This window comes from Dama dama, chromosome X, assembly GCF_033118175.1.
Source record: "Dama dama isolate Ldn47 chromosome X, ASM3311817v1, whole genome shotgun sequence".
Classification (NCBI taxonomy): Eukaryota; Metazoa; Chordata; class Mammalia; order Artiodactyla; family Cervidae; genus Dama; species Dama dama.
The window spans coordinates 91,374,081-91,399,191 of record NC_083714.1 but is presented as its reverse complement, the minus strand read 5'-3'; the positions used below and the strand labels follow the sequence as shown (position 1 = coordinate 91,399,191).

The following is a 25,111-nucleotide window of genomic DNA, read 5'->3' as shown; positions in this document are numbered from 1 at the left end:
TGTGGGCACAAATCAGATTAGAATAAGTTAAAGAGCAAGTGAGAGAAGAGCTAAAGGAGATGGAGACAGTGGGTGTAGACTATTCTCTTAAACTTTATGAAGGACAGAAATCAAGCAAAAAGTGATAGGAAGTGGGATTGGGGGAGGTGCTTTTAAGATGGTAGAGACTTGAACATGTTTTAATCTTAATAGGAAGGATACTGTAAGAAGAGAGAAGTCACATATATAGAAGAGAGGGGGGATAACAAATAGAGTAAGATTTATCAGAAGGCAAGAAGAGTTGGGATCCAAAACTCAAGCAGAACAGCTCCTCTTTTGTCATAAGAGGGAATGGAGACAATGATTACAGGTGCACTCTGGTTTAAGATCCATCCCCACAAAGCCTCCTTTAGCCTATTGTGGGATTTTATTACTTTGCTTCTTCTCAGAACCCTAAAGTACTTAAGTATACTTGATGACTTAGCATCTTCTGTCTTGTGTTATTTCCTACTTTTTCAGGCCTTAGTCTTGTCTTCATCAACTAGATTGTAGACTAGATAATAAACCACAAGAGTTTATTTTATGTCCCCCCACATTGCCTAGCTCAGTGCTAAGTCTGATTTAAAAAAATAAAATAGAATAGAGGCTCAATAAAAACTATGAAGATGCTTAGGTAAAAGATGACATCTTCTAAGTACTAGTTATTCATGTAGTGCTGATTGTCTTTTTATCATTGAATCATCAACCATGTTGCTTTCTGTAAAACCTAAGACATGCCTTAGATTTCATAGGCATCAAGAAAAATTCAGTTCAGCTCAGTCGTGTCTGACTCTTTGCGACCCCATGGACTGCAGCACACCAAGCCTCCCTGTCCATCACCAACTCCCGGAGTTTACCCAAACTCATGTCCATTGAGTCAGTGATGCCATCCAACCATCTCATCCTCTGTTGTCCCCTTCTCATTCTCTGTCATCCCCTTCTCCTCCCCTCTTCAATCTTTCCTACCATCAGGGTCTTTTCCAATGAGTCAGTGCTTCACATCAGGTGGCCAAAGTATTGGAGTTTCAGCTTCAACATCAGTCCTTCCAATGAACACTCAGGACTGATCTCCTTTAGGATGGACTGGTTGGATCTCCTTGCAGTCCAAGGGACTCTCAAAAGTCTTCTCCAACACCACAGTTCAAAAGCATCAAGTAAAATTACCCTACTGCTAATCATGATAATTTTGCTGAGTAGGGATAAGTAGTTTTGATTGATAACTAGCTGACTATTTTTCTTTGCCTTTTCCAGGTCCAGCAGCTACAGGTCTTGTTGCTACAAGCCCATGGAGGTACCCTGCCTGGATCTATAAAGTAAGAGCCATAGACGAATTTTATTATTATTTTTTTTTCTCGTAGATGAATTTTAAATGTATATTCTAACAGAGCCTTTTTCTCCTTATAATTGTTTCCCCCCTGATAGTCTAAAGTTTCTGATAGCACTTGGTGTCAAGGTAGGGATCTTAACAAACTTGCTCTCTATTTAGGACTTAGCTAGTTAGCTTTGAGACAACCTGATATAATAGGAAAAGCATGGGTTCTGACCTCAGAAATTTATTAATTGGAATCCTACTATGAAGAAGAGCTATTTTTCTCCTCCTACCACTTATTTATCTGATTATGTATTTATAGCCATATAGACCCATGGGTATTTATTTTATTCTATGCATTAGCACCCAATACTATCATCATTTGTTTTATATCTTGTTTTATTTTTTGTTTCTTGTCCACTAGGAACACCTTCAGAGTAGTTCTTGTATTCTTTAACACACCGTCACGTTTTTAAGCATTTCCACCAGATGTTGTATTTTCCCTGCCTCAGCTCTGGAATCAATCATATGTCCAAGGAGCCCTGTTTTTTCTTTTAATTGCAAAATGGTATTTAGAAACAGATCTGGGCATTAGGTGTGCTCATTGTTACTGGGATATCACTGCTTCTAGGCCCTCTCAGTGAGTAGAGCTAGGAAATATCTGTATGTACAGTAACCCACACATATATCTATATTTTTATATTTATCTAACTGAATATATGTTAAAAACCATGATTTTAGACTGACACCTCTGATTCCAGTCTAACACTACAGGGTTTATTTTAATCTTTCCACTCTTTATTTATAACTTCTTTCTCCAGTAGTGAAAAACCAGCTCTCATTATCTGCATTCTATTTACTTACTAGTTCAGTTCTAGTATACACATAAAATAATTTTGGAATTGCTAGCCCATACCCCTGTGAGAAACACTTTTAGTAATTAGATTACAGCATATATGTACAGTTCTTTTTGTCTTTAGACTTTAAAGTATCCAGGCAAGATACTGTTTCCCAGAGGTACTATTTGTATTCCTTTGTGGATCTGCCCTACATCTTGCTTGGTTGGTTTTAATTGTTTATATTTTGGGTATATGAAGAGTATGTGAAGCATTATTGATGGTGTAAGAGTCAGAGTTTTACAAAAAGATACACTCAGAGCAGAGAAATGCAAATCAAAATTGCAATGAGATATCACCATACACCTTGTCAGGATGGCTACTATAAAAAAAAAAAAGAAAATAACAAATGTTGGAAAGGATGCAAGGAGAATGTGGAGAAATTAGAACCTTTGTACATTGTTGAATGGATTATAAAATGATATAACTGCTATGGAAAGCAGTATGGAGGTAGCTCAAAAAATTAAAAATAGAACTACCATATGATCTAGCAATCCCACTTCTGGGTATATATCTTAAAGAACTGTAAACAGGGTCTCAGAGAGATACTTGCTTACCCACCTATTCATAATAGATCCCATGGACAGAAGAGCCTGATGGGCTACAGTCCATGGAGTCACAAAAGAATCAGACATGACTTAGCGACTAAGCAACAATAAATACATACAACAAAATGTTGTTGTTTTCGTTCAGTCTCTCAGTCATGTCTGACTGACTGTGACCCCATGGACTGCAGCACACCAGGTTTCTCTATCCTTCACTATCTCCCAGAGTTTGCTCAAACTCATGTCCGTTTAGTTGCTGTGCCATCCAACCATCTCATCCTCTGTTACCTCCTCCTCCTGGCCTCAATCTTTCCCAATATCATTCAGCCTTAAAAAGGAAGGAAATCCTATCACATGTTACAACATGAATGAAACTTTAGGACATTATGTAAGTGAAATAATCCAGTCACAAAAAGACAAATACTGTATGATTCTACTTATATAAGGAATTTAAAGTAGTCATATTCACAGAAATGAATAGCAGCATGGTGGTTACCAAGGGCTAGGGGAGGGCCAAAAGGGGAGTTATTATTTAATGGGTATATAATTTGAGTTTTACAAGATGAAAAATTTCTGGAGATCTATTTCACAGCAATGTAAATATACTTAATGCTACTCAATTGTACACTTAAAAGCAGTTAAGATGACAAGTTTTATGTTATATGTTTTTTGCTGTACTGTGCTGTCCTCAGTCACTTCAGTCGTGTCAGACTCTTTGTGACCTACAGACTGTAGCCCACCAGGCTCCTCTGTCCATGGGATTCTCCAGGCGAGAATACTGGAGTGGGTTGCCGTGCCCTCCTCCAGGGGATATTCCTGACCCAGGAATCGAACCTGTATCTCCAGTGTCTCCTACATTATAGGCAGGTTCTTTACCCACTGAGCCCATATGTTTTTTTACCACAATATAAAAAAAGAAAAAACCTACAAGAGAATTAGAAAAAAATATAGGCAAAGTTCTCTGTGCATATAGGTGAAGGTAAAGAGCATTTTATGAATAAAAGCAGTGACAGAAACTAAAAGAATAGACCGGGGATGGAGAGTTGCTGTTGAATGGGTATGGTGTTTCAGTTTTACAAGATGAAAAGGTTATGGAGAGTCCTTGCACAACAGTGTGAATATACTAACACTATTGAACTGTACACTTAAAAATGGTTAAGATGGTAAATTTTATGTTATGCTTTTTACCACAATATTTTTAAAGAAAAAAAATATGTATACTCAGAGAAGTGTTCCTGTTTGTCCCTGCTATCCTGTCCCCATTCCACCCTTATTTCTACTTCTTTACCACCACATTCTCCTTAGCCCTGTTTTTAATCAATCTCATTAGTTTCTTCCTATATTTCTTTTGTACAAATGAGCAGTTACTTGCATATTATTTCATATCCCCTTCTTTCTCATAGGAATGGTAGTACACTATAAATATACTTTGTGGCTTTGCTTTTTTCAGTATCTTCTAAAAGTCATTTATCAGTTCATAGAAGTCTTCCTCATTCTTTTTTGTACAGCTCCATGGTACTCTTATTGTGTATATGTGCCATATGTAGTAATTCACCTTCTCTCCTGTGTATGGGCATTTAGGTTTCCAATACTTTACAATTACAGACATGCTGCAGTGAATAGCCTTTTATGTGTATATTTTCTTCCTTTTTCTTTCTTTCCTTATTAGCTGCACTGGGTCTTAGTTGCAGCATGGGGGATCTTTAGTTGTGGCATGTGAACTCTTAGCTGTGGCATGTGGGATCTAGTTCCCTGACCAGGGATAGAACTCAGACCCCCTGCACTGAGAGTGTGGAATCTTAGCCATTGAACCACCAGGGAAATCCCTGCATATATTTTCATATTGTTAGTTTTCTTCAGAGTAGGTTTCTAGGAATGGGATTGCTGGGGCAAAAGGTAAGTGCATGTGTGGTTTTGTTAGATATTGCCACATTCCCTTCCAGGATTATACCCATTTGTATTCCCAACAGCAGTGTGTAAGAGTGCTTTTTTCCCCACAGCTTCGCCAATAGAATGTGTTGTCATATATTTTCAATTTTTGCTAATCTGATACAAGACAAATTCTATCTCAATGTTGTTTTAATTTGCATTTCTTTAATCATGAATGAATTTGAGGTTTTTTTCCCAAATGTTTCAGGGCCACTTTTATCTCTTTTTCTGGTAAATTGTCTGTTCATGTGTCCCATTTTTCATTGGGTTTTTTGATCCGTTGGCCCTTTTTTAAAAAAAAATGTGATTAAATATGCATAAAAATTTTTACCATTTTAAGTATACAGTTCATTGGCATTAAGTATATTCACAATATTGAGCAACCAGCAATACCATCCATTCCCCAAACTTTTTTCTTTCATCTTGCAAAACCGAAACTGTACCCACTAAAAAATAACTCCTTATTTCCCCTTCTCTCCAGCCCCTGACAATCATAATTCTACTTTCACTGATTACTCTAAGTACCTCATATGAATGGAATAATACAATAGTTGTCTTTTAGTGACTGTTTCACTTAGCATGATATCTTCAAGTTTCATCCATGTTGTAGTATGTGTGAGAATTTCCTTCCTCTTTTTAAAATATTTATCTATTTATTTGGCTGAGTCATGTCTTAGTTGCGGCATGGGGGATCTTTGTTGTGTCATGCAGGGTCTTTCATTGTGGTGCACAGACTGGTTGTGGCACGTGGGCTCAGTAGTTGCAGCATATGGGTTCTATAGTTGTGGTGCATGGGCTTAGCTGCTCTGAGGCATGTGGGATCTTAGTTCCCCAACCAGAGACCAAACCATGTCCCCTGCATTGCAAGGCAGATTCTTTTTATTTTATTATTATTATTATGTTGGCTGTGCTTGATCTTTGTTGCTGTGCATGGGCTTTCTCTAGTTGAGGCAAGCGGGGAGGAGCTACTCTTCATTGCAGGGGCACAGGCTTCTCATTGTGGCGGCTTCTCTTCTTGTGGAGCACAGGCTCTAGGCATGTGGGCTTCAGTAGTTGCAGCACATGGGCTCAGTTGCTCCCTAGCATGTAGAATCTTCCCAATTCAGTTCAGTTCAGTTCAGTTGCTTAATTGTGTCTGACTCTTTGCAACCCCATGGACTGCAGCATGCCAGACTTCCTTTCCATCACCAACTCCCGGAGCTTGCTCAAACTCATGTCCATTGAGTAGGTACTGCCATCCAAACATCTCATCCTCTGCCATCCCCTTCTCCTCCCACCTTCAATCTTTTCCAGCATCAGGGTCTTTTCCAATGAGTCAGTTCTTCATATCAGGTGACTAAAGTATTGGAGCTTCAGCTTCAGCATCAGTCCTTCCAATGAATATTCAGGACTGATTTCCTTGAGGATGGACTGGTTGGATCTCCTTGTAGTCCAAGGGACTCTCAAGAGTCTTCTCCAACACCACAGTTCAAAGCATCAATTCTTTGGCACTCAGCTTTCTTTATAGTCCAACTCTAACATCCATACAATGACTATTGGAAAAACCATAGCTTTGACTATACAGACCTTTGTCGGCAAAGTAATGTCTCTGCTTTTCAACATGCTGTCTAGGTTGGTCTTAGCTTTTCTTCCAAGGAACATGCTTTTTTTTTTTTTTAAGATAGGGAAAGAAGTTTAATTCAATTTGAACAATTCTACATTTGAGTTGTCTGACAGAATTTCAGGTGATTTCTAGCAAGCAGTTGGATATACATTTCTTTTGTCCCCCCACCAATTATTTTTATTAGTTGGAGGCTAATTACTTTACAATACTGTAGTGGGTTTTGCCACACATTGACATGAATCAGCCATGGATTTACATGCGTTCCCCATCCTGAACCCCCCTCCCACCTCCCTCCCCATCCTATCCCTCTGGGTCATCCCCGTGCACCAGCCCCGAGCACTTGTCTCATGCATCCAACCTGGACTGGCGATCTGTTTCACACTGGATAATATACATGTTTCAATGCTGTTTTCTCAGATCATCCCACCCTCGCCTTCTCCCATAGAGTCCAAAAGTCTGTTCTATACATCTGTGTCTCTTTTTCTGTCTTGCATATAGGGTTATCGTTACCATCTTTCTAAATTCCATATATATGTGTTAGTATACTGTATTGGTGTTTTTCTTTCTGGCTAACTTCACTCTGCAAAATGGGCTCCAGTTTCATCCACCTCATTAGAACTGATTCAAGTGAATTCTTTTTAATGGCTAATATTCCATGGTGTATATATGTTCCACAGCTTTCTTATCCATTCGTCTGCTGGTGGGCATCTAGGTTACTTCCATGTCCTGGCTATTATAAACAGTGCTGCGATGAGCATTGGGGTGCATGTGTCTCTTTTCAGTTCTGGTTTCCTTGGTGTGTATGCCCAGAAGTGGGATTGCTGGGTCTTATGGCAGTTCCATTTCCAGTTTTTTAAGGAATCTCCACACTGTTCTCCATAGCGGCTGTACTAGTTTGAATTCCCACCAACAGTGTAAGAGGGTTCCCTTTTCTCCACACCCTCTCCAGCATTTAATGCTTGTAGACTTTTGGATAGCAGCCATCCTGACTGGCGTGTAACGGTACCTCATTGTGGTTTTGATTTGCATTTCTCTGATAATGAGTGATGTTGAGCATCTTTTCATGTGCTTGTTAGCCATCTGTATGTCTTCTTTGGAGAAATGTCTGTTTAGATCTTTGGCCCATTTTTTTGATTGGGTCATTTATCTTTCTGGAATTGATCTGCAGGAATTGCTTGTATATTTTTGAGATTAATCCTTTGTCTGTTTCTTCATTTGCTATTATTTTCTCCCATTGTGAAGGCTGTCTTTTCACCTTGCTTATAGTTTCCTTTGTTGTGCAAAAACTTTTAAGTTTAATTAGGTCCCATTTGTTTATTTTTGCTTTTATTTCCAATATTCTGGGAGGTGAATCATAGAGGCTTTTCACTGGTTAATTTTCTCTCTCTCTTGCTATCCCACAGTTTAAGTTGCTATCTCATGTTATCTCCCTCCGATTGCCCTCAGGGCATTCAGGCTCAGTCCTTACCCTAAGCAAGAGGGGTCCTTACACGTCTGCTCCTCTCCGTTCAGCCCCCACTTGCTGGTGGTGGATGTGAGTGTCTGGGGTACTTTTGTGCTGGGAGTTGCTTTTAGGCATGTAATCTGTGGGTTTTATTTATTTTTCCTCCCAGTTAGGTTGCCCTCCAAGATTTGAAAACTTCCCCCAGACCCGCCCGTGAGAGGGTTTCCTGGTGTTTGGAAACTTCCTCTATTACGACTCCCTTCCCAGACTAGGGAGTCTCCGTCCCTAGTTCTTTTGTCTCTCTTTTTATCTTTTATAGTTTGTCCTACCTCCTTTAGAAGACAATGGGCTGCTTTTCTGGGCGCCTGATGTCCTTTGCTAGCGATCAGAAGTTGTTTTGTGGAGTTTGCTCAGCGTTCAAATGTTCTTTCGATGAATTTGTAGGGGAGAAAGTGGTCTCCCCGTCCTATTCCTCCACCCTCTTAGCTTGGAACATGGATCTTTTAATTTCATGGCTGCATTCACCATCTCCAGTGATTTTAGAGCCCAAAAAACTAAAGTCTCTCACTGTTTTCATTGTTTCCCCATCTGTTTGCCAGTGAAGTGATGGGACCGGATGCCATGATCTTCGTTTTTTGAATGTTGAGCTTTAAGCCAATTTTTTCACTCTCCTCTTTAACTTTCATCAAGAGGCTTTTTAGTTCTTTGCTTTCTACCATAAGGGTGGTGTCATCTGCATATCTGAGGTTCTTGATATTTCTCCTAGCAATCTTGATTCCAGCTTGTGCTTCATCCAGCCCAGCATTTCTCATGATGTACTCTGCATGTAAGTTAAATAAGCAGTACATACAGCCTTGATGTACTCCTTTCCCAATTTGGAAACAGTCTGTTGTTCCATGTCCGATTCTAACTGTTGCTTCTTGACCTGTATCCAGATCTCAGGAGGCAGGTCAGGTGGTCTGGTATTCCCATCTCTTGAAGAATTTTCCACAGTTTGTTGTGATCCACACAGTCAAAGGCTTTGGTGTAGTCAATAAAACAGAAGCAGATATTTTTCTGGAACTCTGTTGCTTTTTCTGTGATCCAGCAGATGTTGGCAATGTGATCTCTGGTTCCTCTGCCTTTTCTAAATCCAGCTGGAACATCTGGAAGTTCATGGTTCACGTACTGTTGAAGCCTGGCTTGCAGAATTTTGAGCATTACTTTGCTAGTGTGTGAGATAAATGCAATTGTGCAGTAGTTGGAGCAGTCTTTGGCATTGCCTTTCTTTGGGATTGGAATGAAAAGTGACCTTTTCCAGTCCTGTGGCCACTGCTGAGTTTTCCCAATTTGCTGGCATATTGAGTGCAGCAGCATCTTTTAGGATTTGAAATAGCTCAACTGGAATTTCATCACCTCCACTAGCTTTGTTCATAGTGTTGCTTCCTAGGGCCCACTTGACTTTGCATTCCAGGATGTCTGGCTCTAGGTGAGTGATCACACCATCATGGTTACCTGGGTCATGAAGATCTTTTTTGTATAGTTCTTCTGTGTATTCTTGCCACCTGTTCTTAATATCTTCTGCTTCTATTAGGTCCATACCATTTCTGTCCTTTATTGTGCCCATCTTTGCATGAAATGTTCCCTTGGTGTCTCTAATTTTCTTGAAGAGATCTCTAGTCTTTCCCATTCTATTGTAATCTTCCCAGACCGAGGATCAAAGCCATATCTCCTGCATTGGCAGGAGGAGTCTTCTCCACTCCACTACCAGGGAAGTCTACAAGGTGGATTCTTAACTACTGGGCCACCAGGAAAGTCCCAGAATTTTGTTCCGCTTAAAGGCTGAATGGTATTGCATTGTTTGTATATACCACATGTTGTGTATCCATTCATGTGTCAATGGACATGGGTTGCTTCTACCTCCTAGGTATTGTGAATAATGCTTCTATGAACATGGGTATGCAAATAACTCTGCTTTCAGTTTTTTGGATATATACCAAGAAGTGGAATAGCTGGATCATATATTTATTCTATTTTTTATTTTTTAATTAAATTGCCATACCCTTTTCCATAGTGGCTACACTATTTTACATTCCTCCAGAAGTGTACAAATGTTGATTTCTCCACATCCTTGCCAGTACTTGGTATTTTCTTTCTTTCTTTTTTTTTTGTGATAACCACCCTAATTTTGGCCCTTATTTTCAATAGTTCTTTGTATATTAGTGATATTAGTCTTTTGTCTGTAGTGTGTGTCACAAATATTTTCTCCTAATTTGTTTTGTACTTTGTGGTTTTTTTGGATCATGCAAAAAAATAAATTTTATGTAGTAAAAAGTTTGAGTCATTTTTTTATTACCTCTGGATTTTTTTAACCTCTAGATTTATTGAGATATAATTTATATACTGTTGAATCCATTCACTTTAAGTATACAATTCAATGGGGTTTTTTTTTCCAATTTTTATTTTTTTATTGGCTGCACTGGGTCTTCCTTGCTGTGCCCAGGCTTTTTTCTCTAGTTGCGGTGACCTGGGGCTATTCTTTGTTGTGGTGTGAGGGCTCCTCATTGCCATGGCTTCTCTTGTGGAGCACAGGCTCTATGCTCATGGGTTTCAGTAGTTGCAGCATTCGGGCTCAGTAGTTGCAGCGCACAGGCTTCGTTGCTCTGCAGCATGTGGAATCTTCCTGGACCAGGGATTGAACCCATGTCGCCTGCATTGGCAGGCACGTTCTTATCCACTGCACCACCAGGAAAGTCCCAATTCAATGGCTTTTAGTAAATTTACAGAGTTGTGCAACTATCACCACAATCCAATTTTGGAACATTTCCATCACTCCAAAAAGATCCTTTGTGTCCAATTGTAGTCACTCCTATTCCCACTCCCAAACCCAGGCAATCACTAATCTGCTTTCTACAAGATTTGCCTATTAGGGACGTTTCATATATATGGAATCTTGCTGTATGTGAACTTTTTGTCTGATTTCTTTGACCTATAATATTTCTGAGATTATCAGTACTTCATACCTTTTTGTTGTTAAATAGTACTCCATTGTCTGGATATACCACATTTTATCTAGCCGTTTCCCAGTTGATGAACTTTTGGGTTGTTTCAACTTTGGGGCTATTAGCAATTATGCTGCCATGAACATTCAATTGCAAGTTTTTGTATGGATATATGTTTTTTATTGGGAAGGTACAAGTGGAACTTTGGGGTCATATGATTAACTTTTAAAGAAACTGCCAAACCATTTTCCAAAGTGGCTACATTGTTTTTGTGTTCTCCTCATGTTTCTGAATTTTGATTCATAGTTAGAAAGCCTTTCCCTATGCCAAGATTAAAGAGGAATTCACCCATGTTTCTTCTGGTACTTATGTTGCTTTTATTTTGTACATTTCATTTTTCCATTTGGAGTTTGGTGTGAACCTATTTTATTTTAATATCCTTATTTTTCAATAACTCAATCATTTTTTCTGATTATAAAAGTGATACATTGCTTCTTTAGGACATTTAGAAAAGTATAAAGAATAAATCTTAAAATTGCCATAATTTTATCACCCAGAAATGACTGTCTTTCTCTTTGAATTCCTCCTTCTCTGGATCGTTTAATCTTGGTTTCCTGATAATATTTTAAGAATGTTGGATAAAGAAACTGAGGAAAGCTTGGATCTTTTAAAGGGTCTGCTAAACATTCGTTCTAGTATAGCCAGTTTAGAAGCAGTTGACCTATCTTAATTTCCTTTCAATTTAGTATAGACTTGTTTCATGTAAGACAAGACTAACCAAAACCATTTCAGACTTCTGACTACCTAGAAAAACCTATAGGATATAATTTCAGTTACAAAAGTAACAGATTCTAAGAAACAGTTGATGAAAGAATCAATTTAACTCAATTGTTCAATGTTTTTCAGAGAAATAAAGATGCTGCTTCTTTCCTCAAAAATATACACTTATATTTTCAGAGATGTTTCTTAAGGCTTTTTAACAAAATTTAGTTTATATACATGAATTTTTTTGTTTTTTTTCCTTAGGTTATATACTTATCTTTTTGAATGTGTGTCATTGAAGCTTTTGTATAGATTTTCTGAGCCTGTTTGTCAATTTGCACATACTCAACTAACTTGAATTCCTAGTAGCATTGGCAGTTAAATAGCATCTGAAAAGAGGAAACATTGGTTTCCATTGTATTTTCTCCATTTGGAGAAACCTTGGAAATTTTTAGAGGGGAAGAAACTATTGAGTAAAAAGTATTACTTTGGAGCTTGTCAACTTGCGTGAATGATACATGGAAGTTTTCAGTTTAACAACAATAAAGACATCAGAGCAATCTAAAATAACACTAAATTTACCCATAGTTTATTTTTATAATCTACATTTTAATTGAGCATTCTTTCATAAGAGTGCTAATAAATTCTCAAGAGTATAATATGAGACCCTATGGTGTGACCTTGCTATTAACTTTTTGATAAAGAACATGCTAAGATCTTCTATAAGAATTCATGGAAGTCTTAAACTGGGTGAGAGGGCATCTGTTCCTAAAATCTTTTTCTGTCCTTTCTTGAGATTGAGAACAGCTGTTCCCTGTCCTTTTTTTCTCTTTATTATATCCTTGCAACTATTCATTTTCCCCTGCCATTTCCTTCAAACCGAATCTTCATATTTCTTCTGATCTTTTTTGCCAGTCCTATTTTCCAGTCTTTTGAACAATTAATCCCAGTGAATCAAAAGGAAAAAAAGCAAATCAAAACTGCTTTTTATTGGTCTGCTTCATTATTCTGGAACTGATATAGCAAATTATCTGCATAAATTCCAAACGTTCTTATCTTTTAAACTATTTCTGTCCCTTCCTTTCACTCCTATTTGAAATGAATGCTATTGTTGCCACCACCCACGCTAAGCCATTAAAAATTGATAGACAAATGAACAGGAGGCTGTGGGTCATCAGTTTGAAGCAAGGCAAGCATTTAGAAGGGACCACTTATTTATGGAAAGTTGTGAAATGTGTTCTTAGTGACCAAAGATCATCGTTTCAACATTTTGGTTCCTAAATGCTATTTCTCTAAACTATACAACAGATCGGTAAGTCACTTATGTTAATGAGCTTAAAGTTTGACCATGAGGAGTTTCATTTCTACCTCCTCCATACCTCTTCTTTCTCTGTTTCCCTAATCTTTAATGAAGGATTGAGAATGAGAAGAGGGAAACTTCTTACATATTTGGAATAAGTAGAAAGATCTTAAACCAAGAGCTAAGGATAAAAGTTAGTCATTCCTGTTGCAACCATCATTTCAGTTCAGTTCAGTTCAGTCGCTCAGTCATGTCCAACTCTTTGCAACCCCATGAACCGCAGCACACCAGGCCTCCCTTTCCATCACCAACTTCCAAAGTTCACCCAAACCCATGTCCATTGAGTCGGTGATGTCATCCAACCATCTCATCCGCTGTCATCCCCTTCTTCTCCTGCCCTCAATCTTTCCCAGCATCAGGGTCTTTTCAAATGAGTCAGCTCTTGTGTCAGGTGGCCAAAGTATTGGAGTTTCAGCTTCAACATCAGTCCCTCCAATGAACACCCAGGACTGATCTCCTTTAGGATGGACTGGTTGGATCTCCTTTCAGTCCAAGGGACTCTCAAAAGTCTTCTCCAACACCACAGTTCAAAAGCATCAATTCTTTGGTGCTAAGCTTTCTTATAGTCCAACTCTCACATCCATACATGACTACTGGAAAAACCATAGACTTGACTAGATGGACCTTCACTGACAAAGTAATGTCTCTGCTTTTTAATATGCTGTCTAGGTTGGTCATAACTTTCCTTCCAAGGAGTAAGTGTCTTTTAATTTCATGGCTGCAATCACCATCTCCAGTGATTTTGGAGCCCCAAAAAATAAAGTCAGCCACTGTTTCCCCATCTATTTGCCATGAAGTGATGAGACCAGATGCCGTGATCTTAGTTTTCTGAATGTTGAGCTTTAAGCCAACTTTTTCACTTTCCTCTTTCACTTTCATCAAGAGGCTCTTTAGTTCTTCTTCACTTTCTGTTATAAGGGTAATGTCATCTGCATATGTGAGGTTATTGATATTTCTCCCGGCAATCTTGATTCCAGCTTGTGCTTCATCCAGCACAGCGTTTCTCATGTTGCACTCTGCATATAAGTTAAATAAGCAGGGTGACAATGTACAGCCTTGACGTACTCCTTTTCCTATTTGGAACCAGTCTGTTGTTCCATGTCCAGTTCTAACTGTTGCTTCCAGACCTGTATACAGGTTTCTCAAGAGGCAAGTCAGGTGGTCTGGTATTCCCATCTCTTTCAGAATTTTCCAGCCATATCTGGCTCTAAATTATTACTTTCCTCCAAACCATTAATTTAAAATAGTTCAGGCATACATTTTTATTTATCCAGTATACTACCTGGCTGAAAGAATGGACATACTTTTTTTTCTAGATTTGCGAGGGGTAATTTTAAGCCAAGCCCCGCAAAGGCCTATGGGATATATATTGTTAATCCGCCTCTAATATAGGTATTATTGATCAGATATTTTTCTAATATGTTACTTTCTTTGTTTTAGTGTGGAACCATCAGAGAATCTACAATCCCTAATGGAGAAGAATCAGTCACTGGTAGAGGAGAATGAAAAATTAAGTCGTGGTCTAAGTGAGGCTGCTGGTCAGACAGCTCAGATGTTGGAGAGGATCATTTTGGTGAGGCTCCAAGACTAAACTAGCAGTCTGGACATTTACTAGCTTTAGTTTCTGAAATATTTAATGTACTTCTCATTATGAGAGACAAGTTACATGAAAAGAAATGGATTAGTATTGCCATATCCTCCATGGAACCCCTCCAGGGAAAATCCAACAAAGTATAATCAAACATACAGAGAAGTTAAATGAATTATACTGTGAAGACCTATGTATCTACCACAAAGAATCTTCATGAATCCCATTTTAAAATGGATTTGTTCTAAAAGAGCAGAGAGGAAAGAACCAGGTCCCTCTGTCAACTTAAGTTCTGCCTAATCATCCATAATACCAAGTAACTATCTCCTCACTAAGATTTTAGTTCCTTTCTACCCCTCTTCCCCAAATGTTGTCACATTTCACATCCCATCCTAACAGCTGCCATGATGATATGAAACATCTGGGGAATTAATTTTAGCTCCTTTTACATATGGTCAATTTTCAAATGCTGGATCACAATGTAACTAACTACACCAGTTTTTTTTTTTTTTTTTTTTAACTACACCAGTTTTGTGTCCTACTACCTGTTGGATAGTAACCTCCTAGATCAGTGCTGGCTCTTGTCACTAACATTTTTCTACTAGTCTAAATACAGCTCAATCTTTTATAACACAGCTATTGCCAGCAGTGAAAATGAGTTTCCACTAAAATGTAATTGAACATCTGTAATTTATATACCTTCATGCATCAGTGTATTCCAGTCAAGGAAGGGTAAGCTTCTTAAAGATTTCTTTTTAAAGAAGCCAAATCCTAGGTCCATTGTAATGTCCATTACTAGCAGAAGGGTGAAAATGGGATATAGGGGATTTTTTTATATACAGTTTTCTATCTCCAGTGCTACATTTTATGTCTTTGAAGTAACCCTAGAAGCTGTGCTTAACATGTGAGTGTGGCTGACGTAACAGACAGTATTTGTTATTCTATCCACGTACCCATCTGACCTTTTTAAGGTTGTTACAATGGCCGCCCAAAGGGTTTTTGTTTGATGTCTTGTCAGAACTTCATAATAAGCACAGCATTTTTGTCCTATATAAACTGCCCTTCCCAAATCTGTTGCAGCATCTAGCATGTTACAGATACTGTGATTGAAATAAAATGAAAAGTATCAGTCACCCTTTCCAAAACGTAGCTGTCTCTGCCATTTTGTCTTCTCTGCCATCATTCTTTTTTTTTCTGCCATCATTCTTATACCTCATCCTTTTTCTTGCTTTATTTTGCTAAAACTATCAGGCAAGTGGGCTTTTTGCAAACAGCAAGGAATAGCATGCCAGGAAGTATTGCTTTTTCTCCCAGTTGCAAGGTTCTCTATGGAATTAAAGCTTCACATGCCACCCCATAGCTGAGCTTCATGGCAAGCAGAAGACCCAGCTGCTTGGATGCTATTTTTAGTAGCTCATGTTGACTGAAGGGCTAATTTCCATGACTGTTAAAAAACACATTTCTAAATAACCAAAGCCCAGTAAATCCTCTATTACAGCAAATGAGGCAGCCTCTCTACCTAGGTTTTAATCCATTAAGAGTAGAAGAGAGGGCATAATTAGGTGAGGCTATCAGACACTGCCACTGATGATCTCTTGGGTCTTTGTTGCAGACAGAACAAGCAAATGAAAAAATGAATGCCAAGCTAGAAGAGCTCAGGAAGCATGCAGCGTAAGTTTCCTCCCAGATGTTTGTTAGTGACCTATACCACCTTAGTGCATAACCATGGACTCGCTGGCCTTTGATTAACCCTTAGGTTCCTTTGCTTAAATTTTCAGCTGCAAAGTGGATCTTCAGAAGCTAGTGGAGACTTTGGAAGACCAAGAATTAAAAGAAAATGTAGAGATAATTCGTAACCTGCAGCAAGTGATTACCCAGCTCTCGGTAAGCCAAGTAGCGGTAGTGTAAATAGGCATATTGCTTTCATTTGCTTCTCTTGATGCTTATAAACCCATCTAACCCTGTACCTTTTGCTAAAACAACTTGATTGTGAGCTGTTGAGGACAAAGATCATGGATCATTGAATACAATCTGAATATTGAATTAGTTAAAACACTCATAGATCACATGTGCAATGGAACATTATTATTTCAGTATTCTAATCACACAATGGAAACAGCAACACAAGGGTGCAAAATTGCCTGGGTAGCTCAAGCAGCAGTCATTGATTTGCTGTCCTTTCAGTATAGGCTAACTTAATAAGAGGCCTTATACCATACCCAGATATTAAATAAGCAGGATTCTGACCCATAGTGTAGAGCCTCCAGGAAATACCATAGCTCTCTTTTATAACCAGTAATAAATTAGTTTGACTGATCATTCTGCTATAAGTTCCCATTTCTATTTATTTTTAGAACTATTACAGTAGTTGTGGGTGGGTTTTACTGAGATGGTGGTGGTTGTTTTTGCCTGATGAAAAATTCTTACAATCCTACCATCCTCAAAACCTCTTATTTTGATGTTCCTTCTCTTAGTCCTTAGGCATAAATACTTTTTTAAAAGGTCAAAATCATATTATGTTCAGGGTCCTGGTTGGTAAAAGATTAGGGTTTGTTTTGTTCCATCTGTACTCTCTTGATTATTATTATGAAGCAGTAATGTATATGTAAATCCCTAGTAGATATTCTTAACTCTGAAACAGAGGTTTTAATTTTACCAGAACAGTGATTCTCTACCCTGGGTCTTGCCCCATGGTGTTGTAGAGTTGTCAACAGAGTATCATAAAATCATCCAGACCTCTATTTTACTCTTAAAGAGTCAGTGAAAAAAATAGCATACAATATTGTGGAGGGAATGTTTAGGATGGCCAGTTCAAGAGGTAAAATGAATAAACTACCAAAAGACTAGAAAGCAGTGTTTTAGAATAAGTAATACTGTATAAAATTATAACAGGTAGTCCAAGATGACAGTTCATTTATCCAACAAACAGGCCATAGTATTTGAGAATCTGAGTTCCAGAGCCAGAAAAACCCTGGTTTGAAGCCCATTCTGCCACTCACTAGCTGTGTAACCTTGCTAGGTACTGCATTAATATCAAAAGAAAATAATTCAAGTGACTTAAGTCAAGATTAAAGACATTATTCAGCTGATGTACTCAGCTGATGTACTGAACTCCAACTAACTCCCTGAGTTGAAATATGATTGGAGTTTCATAGAGTAAGAAGAGAGGGATGTGTATCTTTGTGGTTTGACTCAGGTGGCAGTTTTTGTTGTTAATTGCTGTGAATCTTTTGATTGGAGGATGCTCCAGTTTTCATGCTTCTTGCTCAAAAATTTTGATGCAATCCCATTCTGCTAATTATCTAATTTTTTTCAATAATTGTTCTTGCAAGTCTTGTTTTTTGTCAGTTGGTCAAGGATGACAGGTGGGAGAGATGGCAAAAAGGGGAGAAAGGAAAAGGAGGCAAGGAAAACTAGGAACCCTCTCTCATGTCTGTCATAACCCTTTTATGTCAGCAATATGAGCAAAGTGTGATGGGAGCCCTACGGAAGGGGTGATTAACTGCCTAGAAAATTCAGGAAGAAGAAACCGGGTCCTAAAAAATGAGTAGGAGTTTGCCACACAGAGAAAGGGGAAAGGATGATCTATATAGAGGAAAAGGTACTCGCAAAAGCAGAGGTGTAAATGTTTAGAACATGGTAAGAATATCATTGTGGCTGAAGATGGAGTGTATGCTATAGAATGACTATCACAAGGTTCAATTTCACCATCTGTAATAGAGGTGAAGCATCTTATGTATGAAAATTTTGTGAGAGACTGCCTCAGAATTCCGGTAGTCAAGGCTGCAGAACCCTACAGGAGCCAAAACTTATTAAGATCAGAAAAGAGTGATCCAGGGCACCATTGTTCATAGCCACTACACTGGTCTTAAAGGATTCTACATCATCTTATTTCTGGGTCTTTGGGTCACATGGGAAAGATGAAGAAGGAAATCAATGGAACAAAGTTAAAAATAATAGAAGTCATATCCTCAGTGAAGATCTGGCAGTGTGACTGGTGCCTGGCGTGCCTATGGAGGAAGTTGCTAGTGGTGGCTGGCTCAGAGGAACTCTAGAGAATTGCAGTGTCTGCCACTAAAATTCACTCAGCACACACAGCAGGAGGGTGCTAAAGATTGCCACAAGCTGATAAAGTCCCTGGCTTCCATCCACTGTCACCATTAGGTAGAATAACCCTTTTACTCAGGGTTCCTGCTGGACTTTTGAATCAGAGTTTTCTGTGTCTATTGTTTGGAGACCCTCCTAGCTACATATTTTTTTGGAAATACACAACAGTGTATCCTGTGGCTTTTATTAAGACTCACTACAGTGAAAGCAAAATGTTTCAAATGTAAATGCTTGTGCCCTTCATTTTGAATTATAAGTGACGGGCGAACACCCCCTTTTCAGTTATGAAGCAGTCATTGTTCCTGGACCTTTCCCCTGGGGTTTTAAGTGCTAAACTGTACTATTTCTTCCTTTAAAATATAATTCAAGCAAACCTCCTATAACAGCTACCTGTGAGGAAATTCATGCAGTCCTTTCAATTCCCACAAAATCGAAAATTTTTTTTTGTTTTTACCCCCTCCTTCAAGACCAGTTCCATAAAAAGATTTTTGCATGCCCGTAATGCTATTGCCTACAGCCTATTAGCACAAACTTCATTTTGGTGGGTATTGCTGGTTAATGTAGCTCAATGTACCATGGCCTTGTTCGCCTGACCACTACCTTCAGCAAATGTATGTCCTTTTATTACAAGAGGTTCATAATAGCCTTAAAATGAGGAAGAAAGAGGCTATTAGATTGAAATAAATCCTATTGTTATATATTTACATTTAGGATTATAAAGGCAGAATCCTGACATGTTCACATAGAACGTCACCAAAGCTTAAACCTTAGCGTTGTGAAATTTCATTGGGCCAATAGGTAAACTCAAAGTAATGACATGTCTTCTTCAGGGCATGTTGAATCAGATCTACTCTGATCCTGACCCTCTGGAAGGTCCTAGAAAAAGTCTCCAAAAGCCAGTGTCATAGGTCCTATTAATCTAGGATAAGCCTATAACTAGTCCTTTTACTGAGACTTACTGAGAGGGAGAAAAGGTAACCATTAACTTATAGTATTTTGAAGTGCTCTGTTTTTTTAAGAAGAGTTTAGTATGTCCTAACCTTAGAGATCACCAGTACTGTAAATCATAATAAGAAAGGATGTGAGAACACTGAATCTTCCTTTGAATTCTCTTTGAGTCTCACTGATTAGGAATTTCTGGGCAGAATAAAGGAAATGCTTTACAAACAGCATTTACTAAGGGCCTCTTTTTTTCTTCTTCTTTTTTTGGCCACACTGTGTGACATAGCAGGATCTTAGTTCCCCAACCAGGGATCAAACTCATGCCCCCTGCACTGGGAGCATGGAGTCTTAACCACTGGATCTTCAGGGAAGTCCCACTAAGGGCTTCTTTCACTCCTGCCTTAAAGGTAATAAGATTGAAGTTTCAGTAACTATGTAATGTTTCACTGGGCTGATGCAGAGACTCCCTGTGCTAACCTAAATTCTCTCCTTGCTATTGAGCCAATAGCTCTTTTACCTATGACCTTAATCATATGACATCTTGAAAATAATCCTTTCTTCCCAGGACTTTGCAGAATCACTTCAACAGAAGTGGTAATCCTTATGTTTCAATGCCAAATAAAGCCTAAATTCCAGTGGGGAAAACAAAGCTTGCTCATGTGATAGCCTGTAAACAAATTTGTCCTAATAAGGGGTTTTCCTTTTAGGTGGTTGTTATTCTAATGCCCCAAAAAGGTTTGTGCCCTTCTCTGAGAGGGAATCAGTGCTTACCTTTTCCCTTCAAGTAACCACTACCTGGAGTAACTACATATGATTGGTTCCTATGCATATGAGGGACAGAATCTGAAGTATGTTTGTCTGACTTCATGAGCACATTTTTCTGGGACATTTATTTCCTTGTAGAGTAGGCTCTTGCTACCTTGACTGGCTATAAAATAAAAATCAAAAATAATCCTTTATCATATTCACTTTTCTGCTGCATTGCCTTTATTTGCTATATCTGGTCTTAGGATGCTGTGTCCATAAGAACTGACTAGACCTGTATATTACAGAGGTAGACTTAGTGGTAAAAAAAACATAAAAAGAAAGGGTAGCATCTATAAAGTGGATTAAACTTTGGCCTGTTCAAATGACTGTTTCACTCTAGTTCAGTGATCTCTGGCAGAGCAGGAGAGGTGCAATAAATGTCAGTTGCTACATGACCTTATTTTTACAAAGACCACACAATTGACCTTTACAAAGAAGACAGATTCTTGAGAGTTGGGAAGTGGAAACGTGTTGGGGGGCGGGGGGCGGGTGGTATATGTGACTACAGAATTGGTCTAATACCTTAAATGATCTCTATATACACTTGAAAACAAGTAAATAACCCATATAAAACGCACTAGTAAGCTCCTAAACTGAGACATCATTTGTCATTGCAGGATGAAACTGTTGCTTGCATGACTGCAGCCATTGATACTGCAGTAGAACCAGAAACAGTAAGTAACTGGCCCCTTTGTGTAAAACCAGGAGATTTAACTGTGCCATTTCTTATAATTGATCACTCAGCTGAGGAAGAGAATCCCTGATTGTTACCATCCTCCATAGAATGCCCTGGAAATCTAGAAATCTTGAGTATAAATCTCAGCTAAGTATAAAATCCCTAACTTGGATAGGAGCTCTCTCTAGTAGTATAACTGGTAATGGGTGACAGGGCTTCTCAGGGATGCCACTTTCTATATTTGCAGTCTGGCATACTGATTTCTTGTTAGATGCTTGTATTCTGCATCAACTGTCTAGCACATTAAGACAAAGAAGGAAACAAATTAGGAAATTATGGCAAAATCAAAAAAGCATTAGAAAAGAAATGGAAGAGAATTTTTTCTCATCATACTTTTCTATAGATGTGGTGGTTAGGGGCTAAAAGAACCGAAGAAAATGTTTTGAACATTCAAGTCGCAAGAATAGATCAAATGTATTAGAAATTGGCTGATGGTTATAGAGCAGAGTCAAAATAAAAGACTGGACAATGGTTTGCTTGAGACAGCCTTTTCCCCCTAAAACAAATATATATTGGTATTTTTTTTTATATTCTGAAAGAAGAAAGATAGATCAATCAGGTGCCAGAGATCAGCTCTAAGAATAAATGAAACCTCTTCTCCATTTCCGCCATTACTAAAGTGCCATTGCCAGAGCCCTCTCTCCTCGAAGGACCCCTTAGAATAAGGTGAAAGTAAGAAATCTTGGCCAGACCTATAAAGAAAAGAGCAAGAAACTTGGTTCATTCTGAAAGAGTCAGTCAAAGGATATGAAAAATAAGGTGCTTGTGAGAGCAGGGAAATGGGTTAGCTCAATTTATTTCTGATGTTTAAAGCAAATGTATGAGAAGCCAGTTTTAAAAGAACAGAGGGACTGATAATGGAGAAGTGGCTGTGAGACTTGATGAAACAGTGCCTAAGAACTCCAGTTGCTTATTTCTCTTCCAAATCATTATCCTGATCTTTTCCAGCAAGAGGCCGTCAGTCCAGAGAGCACCAGGTCTTCTGATGCTTTCACTACTCAGCATGCTCTACGTCAAGCTCAGATGTCTAAGGAGCTGGTTGAGTTAAATAAAGCCCTTGCACTGAAAGAGGCCTTAGCCAAGAAAATGACTCAGAATGACAGCCAACTGCAGCCCATCCATTTCCAGTACCAGGTAAAATATTTACTAGGGCACATGATATTCATGTCGACCATCTTTCTTTAGTTATACGGGAAGAAAACAGACACACCGTTTTTGATGATGACAAGGCAACATAAAATGCACAGTATGACTGGAATTGTACTGTTGGTTAAACACAGAAGGGTACATTCAGGAAAAATAAACTGGAATTTTCTTTCATTTAATCTAATACCTTACTTATATAACAGGTATTTAATAAATAATGTTATAATAAATGTGGTCCCTACTTGTAGAGAAACTTTGTTCTGATAACTAAGCTGGGATTCTAAGGAAGGTACATCTCTTAGTAGATGGTCTGGGTTCAGGAGAGAATTATGAGGGCACTGGTAATGGATATCTCATGACCTGGCAAATGGGTAAACTGCTTTTCCTAATGGTAGTCCTAAGTGTCTCTTGCTAATTAAAATCAGGTCTTTACTTAAAGACAAGTCTTGGGCTCATAGGTTGTCCACAAGGTTACCCTTGTTCCAGACCTTATTTTCCCATGTAGCCAGGTGTTTCCCATCCACAAAGGGATGTCAGCAGAACTGGAAGAGGAGAGGATGAATTGTTTTCCTATTCAGAACCCCAAAGTCCTATATGTTGTTCTTAAGAAATCCCTATATTATACATTTCTACCACCAGCTCCCGTAAATTTTCAAAATGAAAGCAAGTAAAGTGTTTCTCCTAAGTAATTTTCACCACTTTTTTTTTTCTATAGAGTAGAAATTGCTTCCAAAATAATAGCCAAGTTGCCAGTAGAGGTTGTATTTCCATTTTGTTATCACAGTCTTAACATTTTTAAAACTTATTTTTTATGTCACACAAAAGCATGTATATCATTTTTACAGGTCAAATAGTACAATACTCAGAAAAATAAAAGCAAACTATCTTCTCTCCTATTCCCTAGGCTTATACTTTAAGTTTTTAAAGCTGTCTCCTCTGACATTTATCTCCAGATTTCTAGATAAGAGTTGGTAGTATAGTTGTTACTTTAAAATTTTTATACATTATCAATTGACTTCCCACTATGGAAGATGGGACTATTAGCTCTCTTACACATTCCCCCATGCACATTGTCTCACCTGTATCTTTCAAAATGGCTGTATCACAGTTTTTGATTAAATGAATAATTACTGTTTAAATTTTATGATTGCATAAGTTTTATAGCTGAGCCACATAGTATAATATGATTCCATTTTCTTTCTTGTACAGCCTTTTGCATTTCCTGAAGCTAGTAATCTCATTTTGGGGAGTTCCCTGGTGGTCCAGTAGCTAACACCGGGGGCTTTCATGGCTATGGGCCCGGGTTCAATCCCTGGTCAGGGAAATAAGATCCCATAAGCCAAGCAGTGCAGCTAATATTAATAGTCTCATTTTTTCATTTACTTAGTCTTCTGTGTACCAGTCAATAATTTATCACCCAGGACTTCCCTGGTGGTCCAGTGGTTAAGAATCTGCCTGCCAATATGAACACGGGTTTGATCCCTGGTCTGGGGAGACCCCACATGTCGCAGAACAACTAAGCCTGAGTGCCACAACTACTGAGCCCATGCAGCTAGAGCTCATTCTCCACAACAAGAGATGTCACTGCAATGAGAAGCCTGTGCACCACAACAAAGAATCGCCCTAGACCTAACATGGCCAAAATAAATAAATACAATTTAGAAAAAAATAATTTATCTTCAGAACTTCCCTTGTGGTCCAGTAGCTAAGCCTCTGTGCTCCCAATGCAAAGGGCCCAGGTTCAATCCCTGGTTGGGAAACTAGATCCCACATGTTGCAACTAAGAGTTTGCATGCTGTAACTAAAGGTCAAAGATCCTTTGTGCCACAACCGAGACCCAGCGCAGCCAAAGAAATAAATAAAAATAATGTAAACGATAATTTATCTCTAAACTTCTTAACAGAATTATAAAGCTCCTCTCAGTAGAACAAATGTACAAGGTAGTTTTTCAGTCCATTTCTTTCTTGAAGACAACCCTCCTATCTTCTGTCTTGGTTTGTTTTCTCTAGCCCAGCCATCAGCCTGGGACCATTGTTTACTGGGAGCAATGCTTTACTGCTCATCTCTGTGTTGAAACCAATTCCATGTCTTCCTCATTCTTGGGCTACCTCTTTGTATTGGTGGAGTGCAACTCAAATAGCTTTCTGAGAAAATGTACATGAAAGGAAAATGTTTTAAACCATTCACTGCATGCCTGAAAATAGCTTTTTGTTTGTTGTGTTGAAAGTAATAGTGCTGTTTCTTACATTTGTTAGTTTGTCTGGGTTTAGAATTCTGCAGTGGGAATTGTTTTTCTTCAGAATCCTGAAAGATTTGCTCCATTATCTTCTATTTCCAGTGCTGTTGATTAGAAATCCATTATAATTCCTGATACTTTTTTTTGTGGGGAGGAGGGCACACCTAACAGCTTTTGGGATCTTAATTCCCATGTCAGGGATTAAACCCACAGCCCCCCTACACTGGAAGCACGGATTCTTAACCACTGGACTGCCAGGGAAGACCCCTGATTCTTTTTATTTGACCTGTATTTTCCACTCCTCTGGCAACTTTCAGGATCTTTTCTTTGTCCCCAAGTATTCTTGAATTTCACAATGATGTGCCTTAGTGTGTATCTGTTCTCACATATTCTGCTTTGTGCTTCGTGAGTCCTTTCAATCTAGAAATTTGTATTCTTCTCTAGTGGGAAGTTTTCTTGTATTATTTCTTTAATAATGCCCATCACTGTTTTCTGTTTTCTCCTTTCTTGCACTCCTCTTAGCCAGATATTGGATCTCTGAGATTTAGTCTCTGCTTTTCTTATCTCCTTCCTCGTATTATCTATTTCTTTATCTTTTTATTCCACTCTCTGGGAGATTTCCTTCCACTCCTGGTAAAGTTTTTATTTGCCTATTTCTAAGATTTTTTAAAATCCTCTAATTGTTCCTTTTTATAACCTCTT

General features: G+C 38.4%; 1 protein-coding gene across 4 annotated transcripts in view; it reads left to right on the top strand.

The window, feature by feature from the left end:
- KIF4A (kinesin family member 4A) overlaps positions 1-25,111 on the top strand; it is a 128,322-nt gene that overhangs the window by 57,680 nt on the left and 45,531 nt on the right. For all 4 annotated transcript variants that reach the window (XM_061136499.1, XM_061136500.1, XM_061136502.1 and 1 more), the window contains 6 exons: positions 1,270-1,331; positions 14,288-14,420; positions 16,048-16,106; positions 16,214-16,319; positions 20,909-20,965; positions 21,976-22,161. In XM_061136499.1, the coding sequence (XP_060992482.1) occupies positions 1,270-1,331; positions 14,288-14,420; positions 16,048-16,106; positions 16,214-16,319; positions 20,909-20,965; positions 21,976-22,161 (603 nt within the window). The remainder of the gene's footprint in view (positions 1-1,269; positions 1,332-14,287; positions 14,421-16,047; positions 16,107-16,213; positions 16,320-20,908; positions 20,966-21,975; positions 22,162-25,111) is intronic.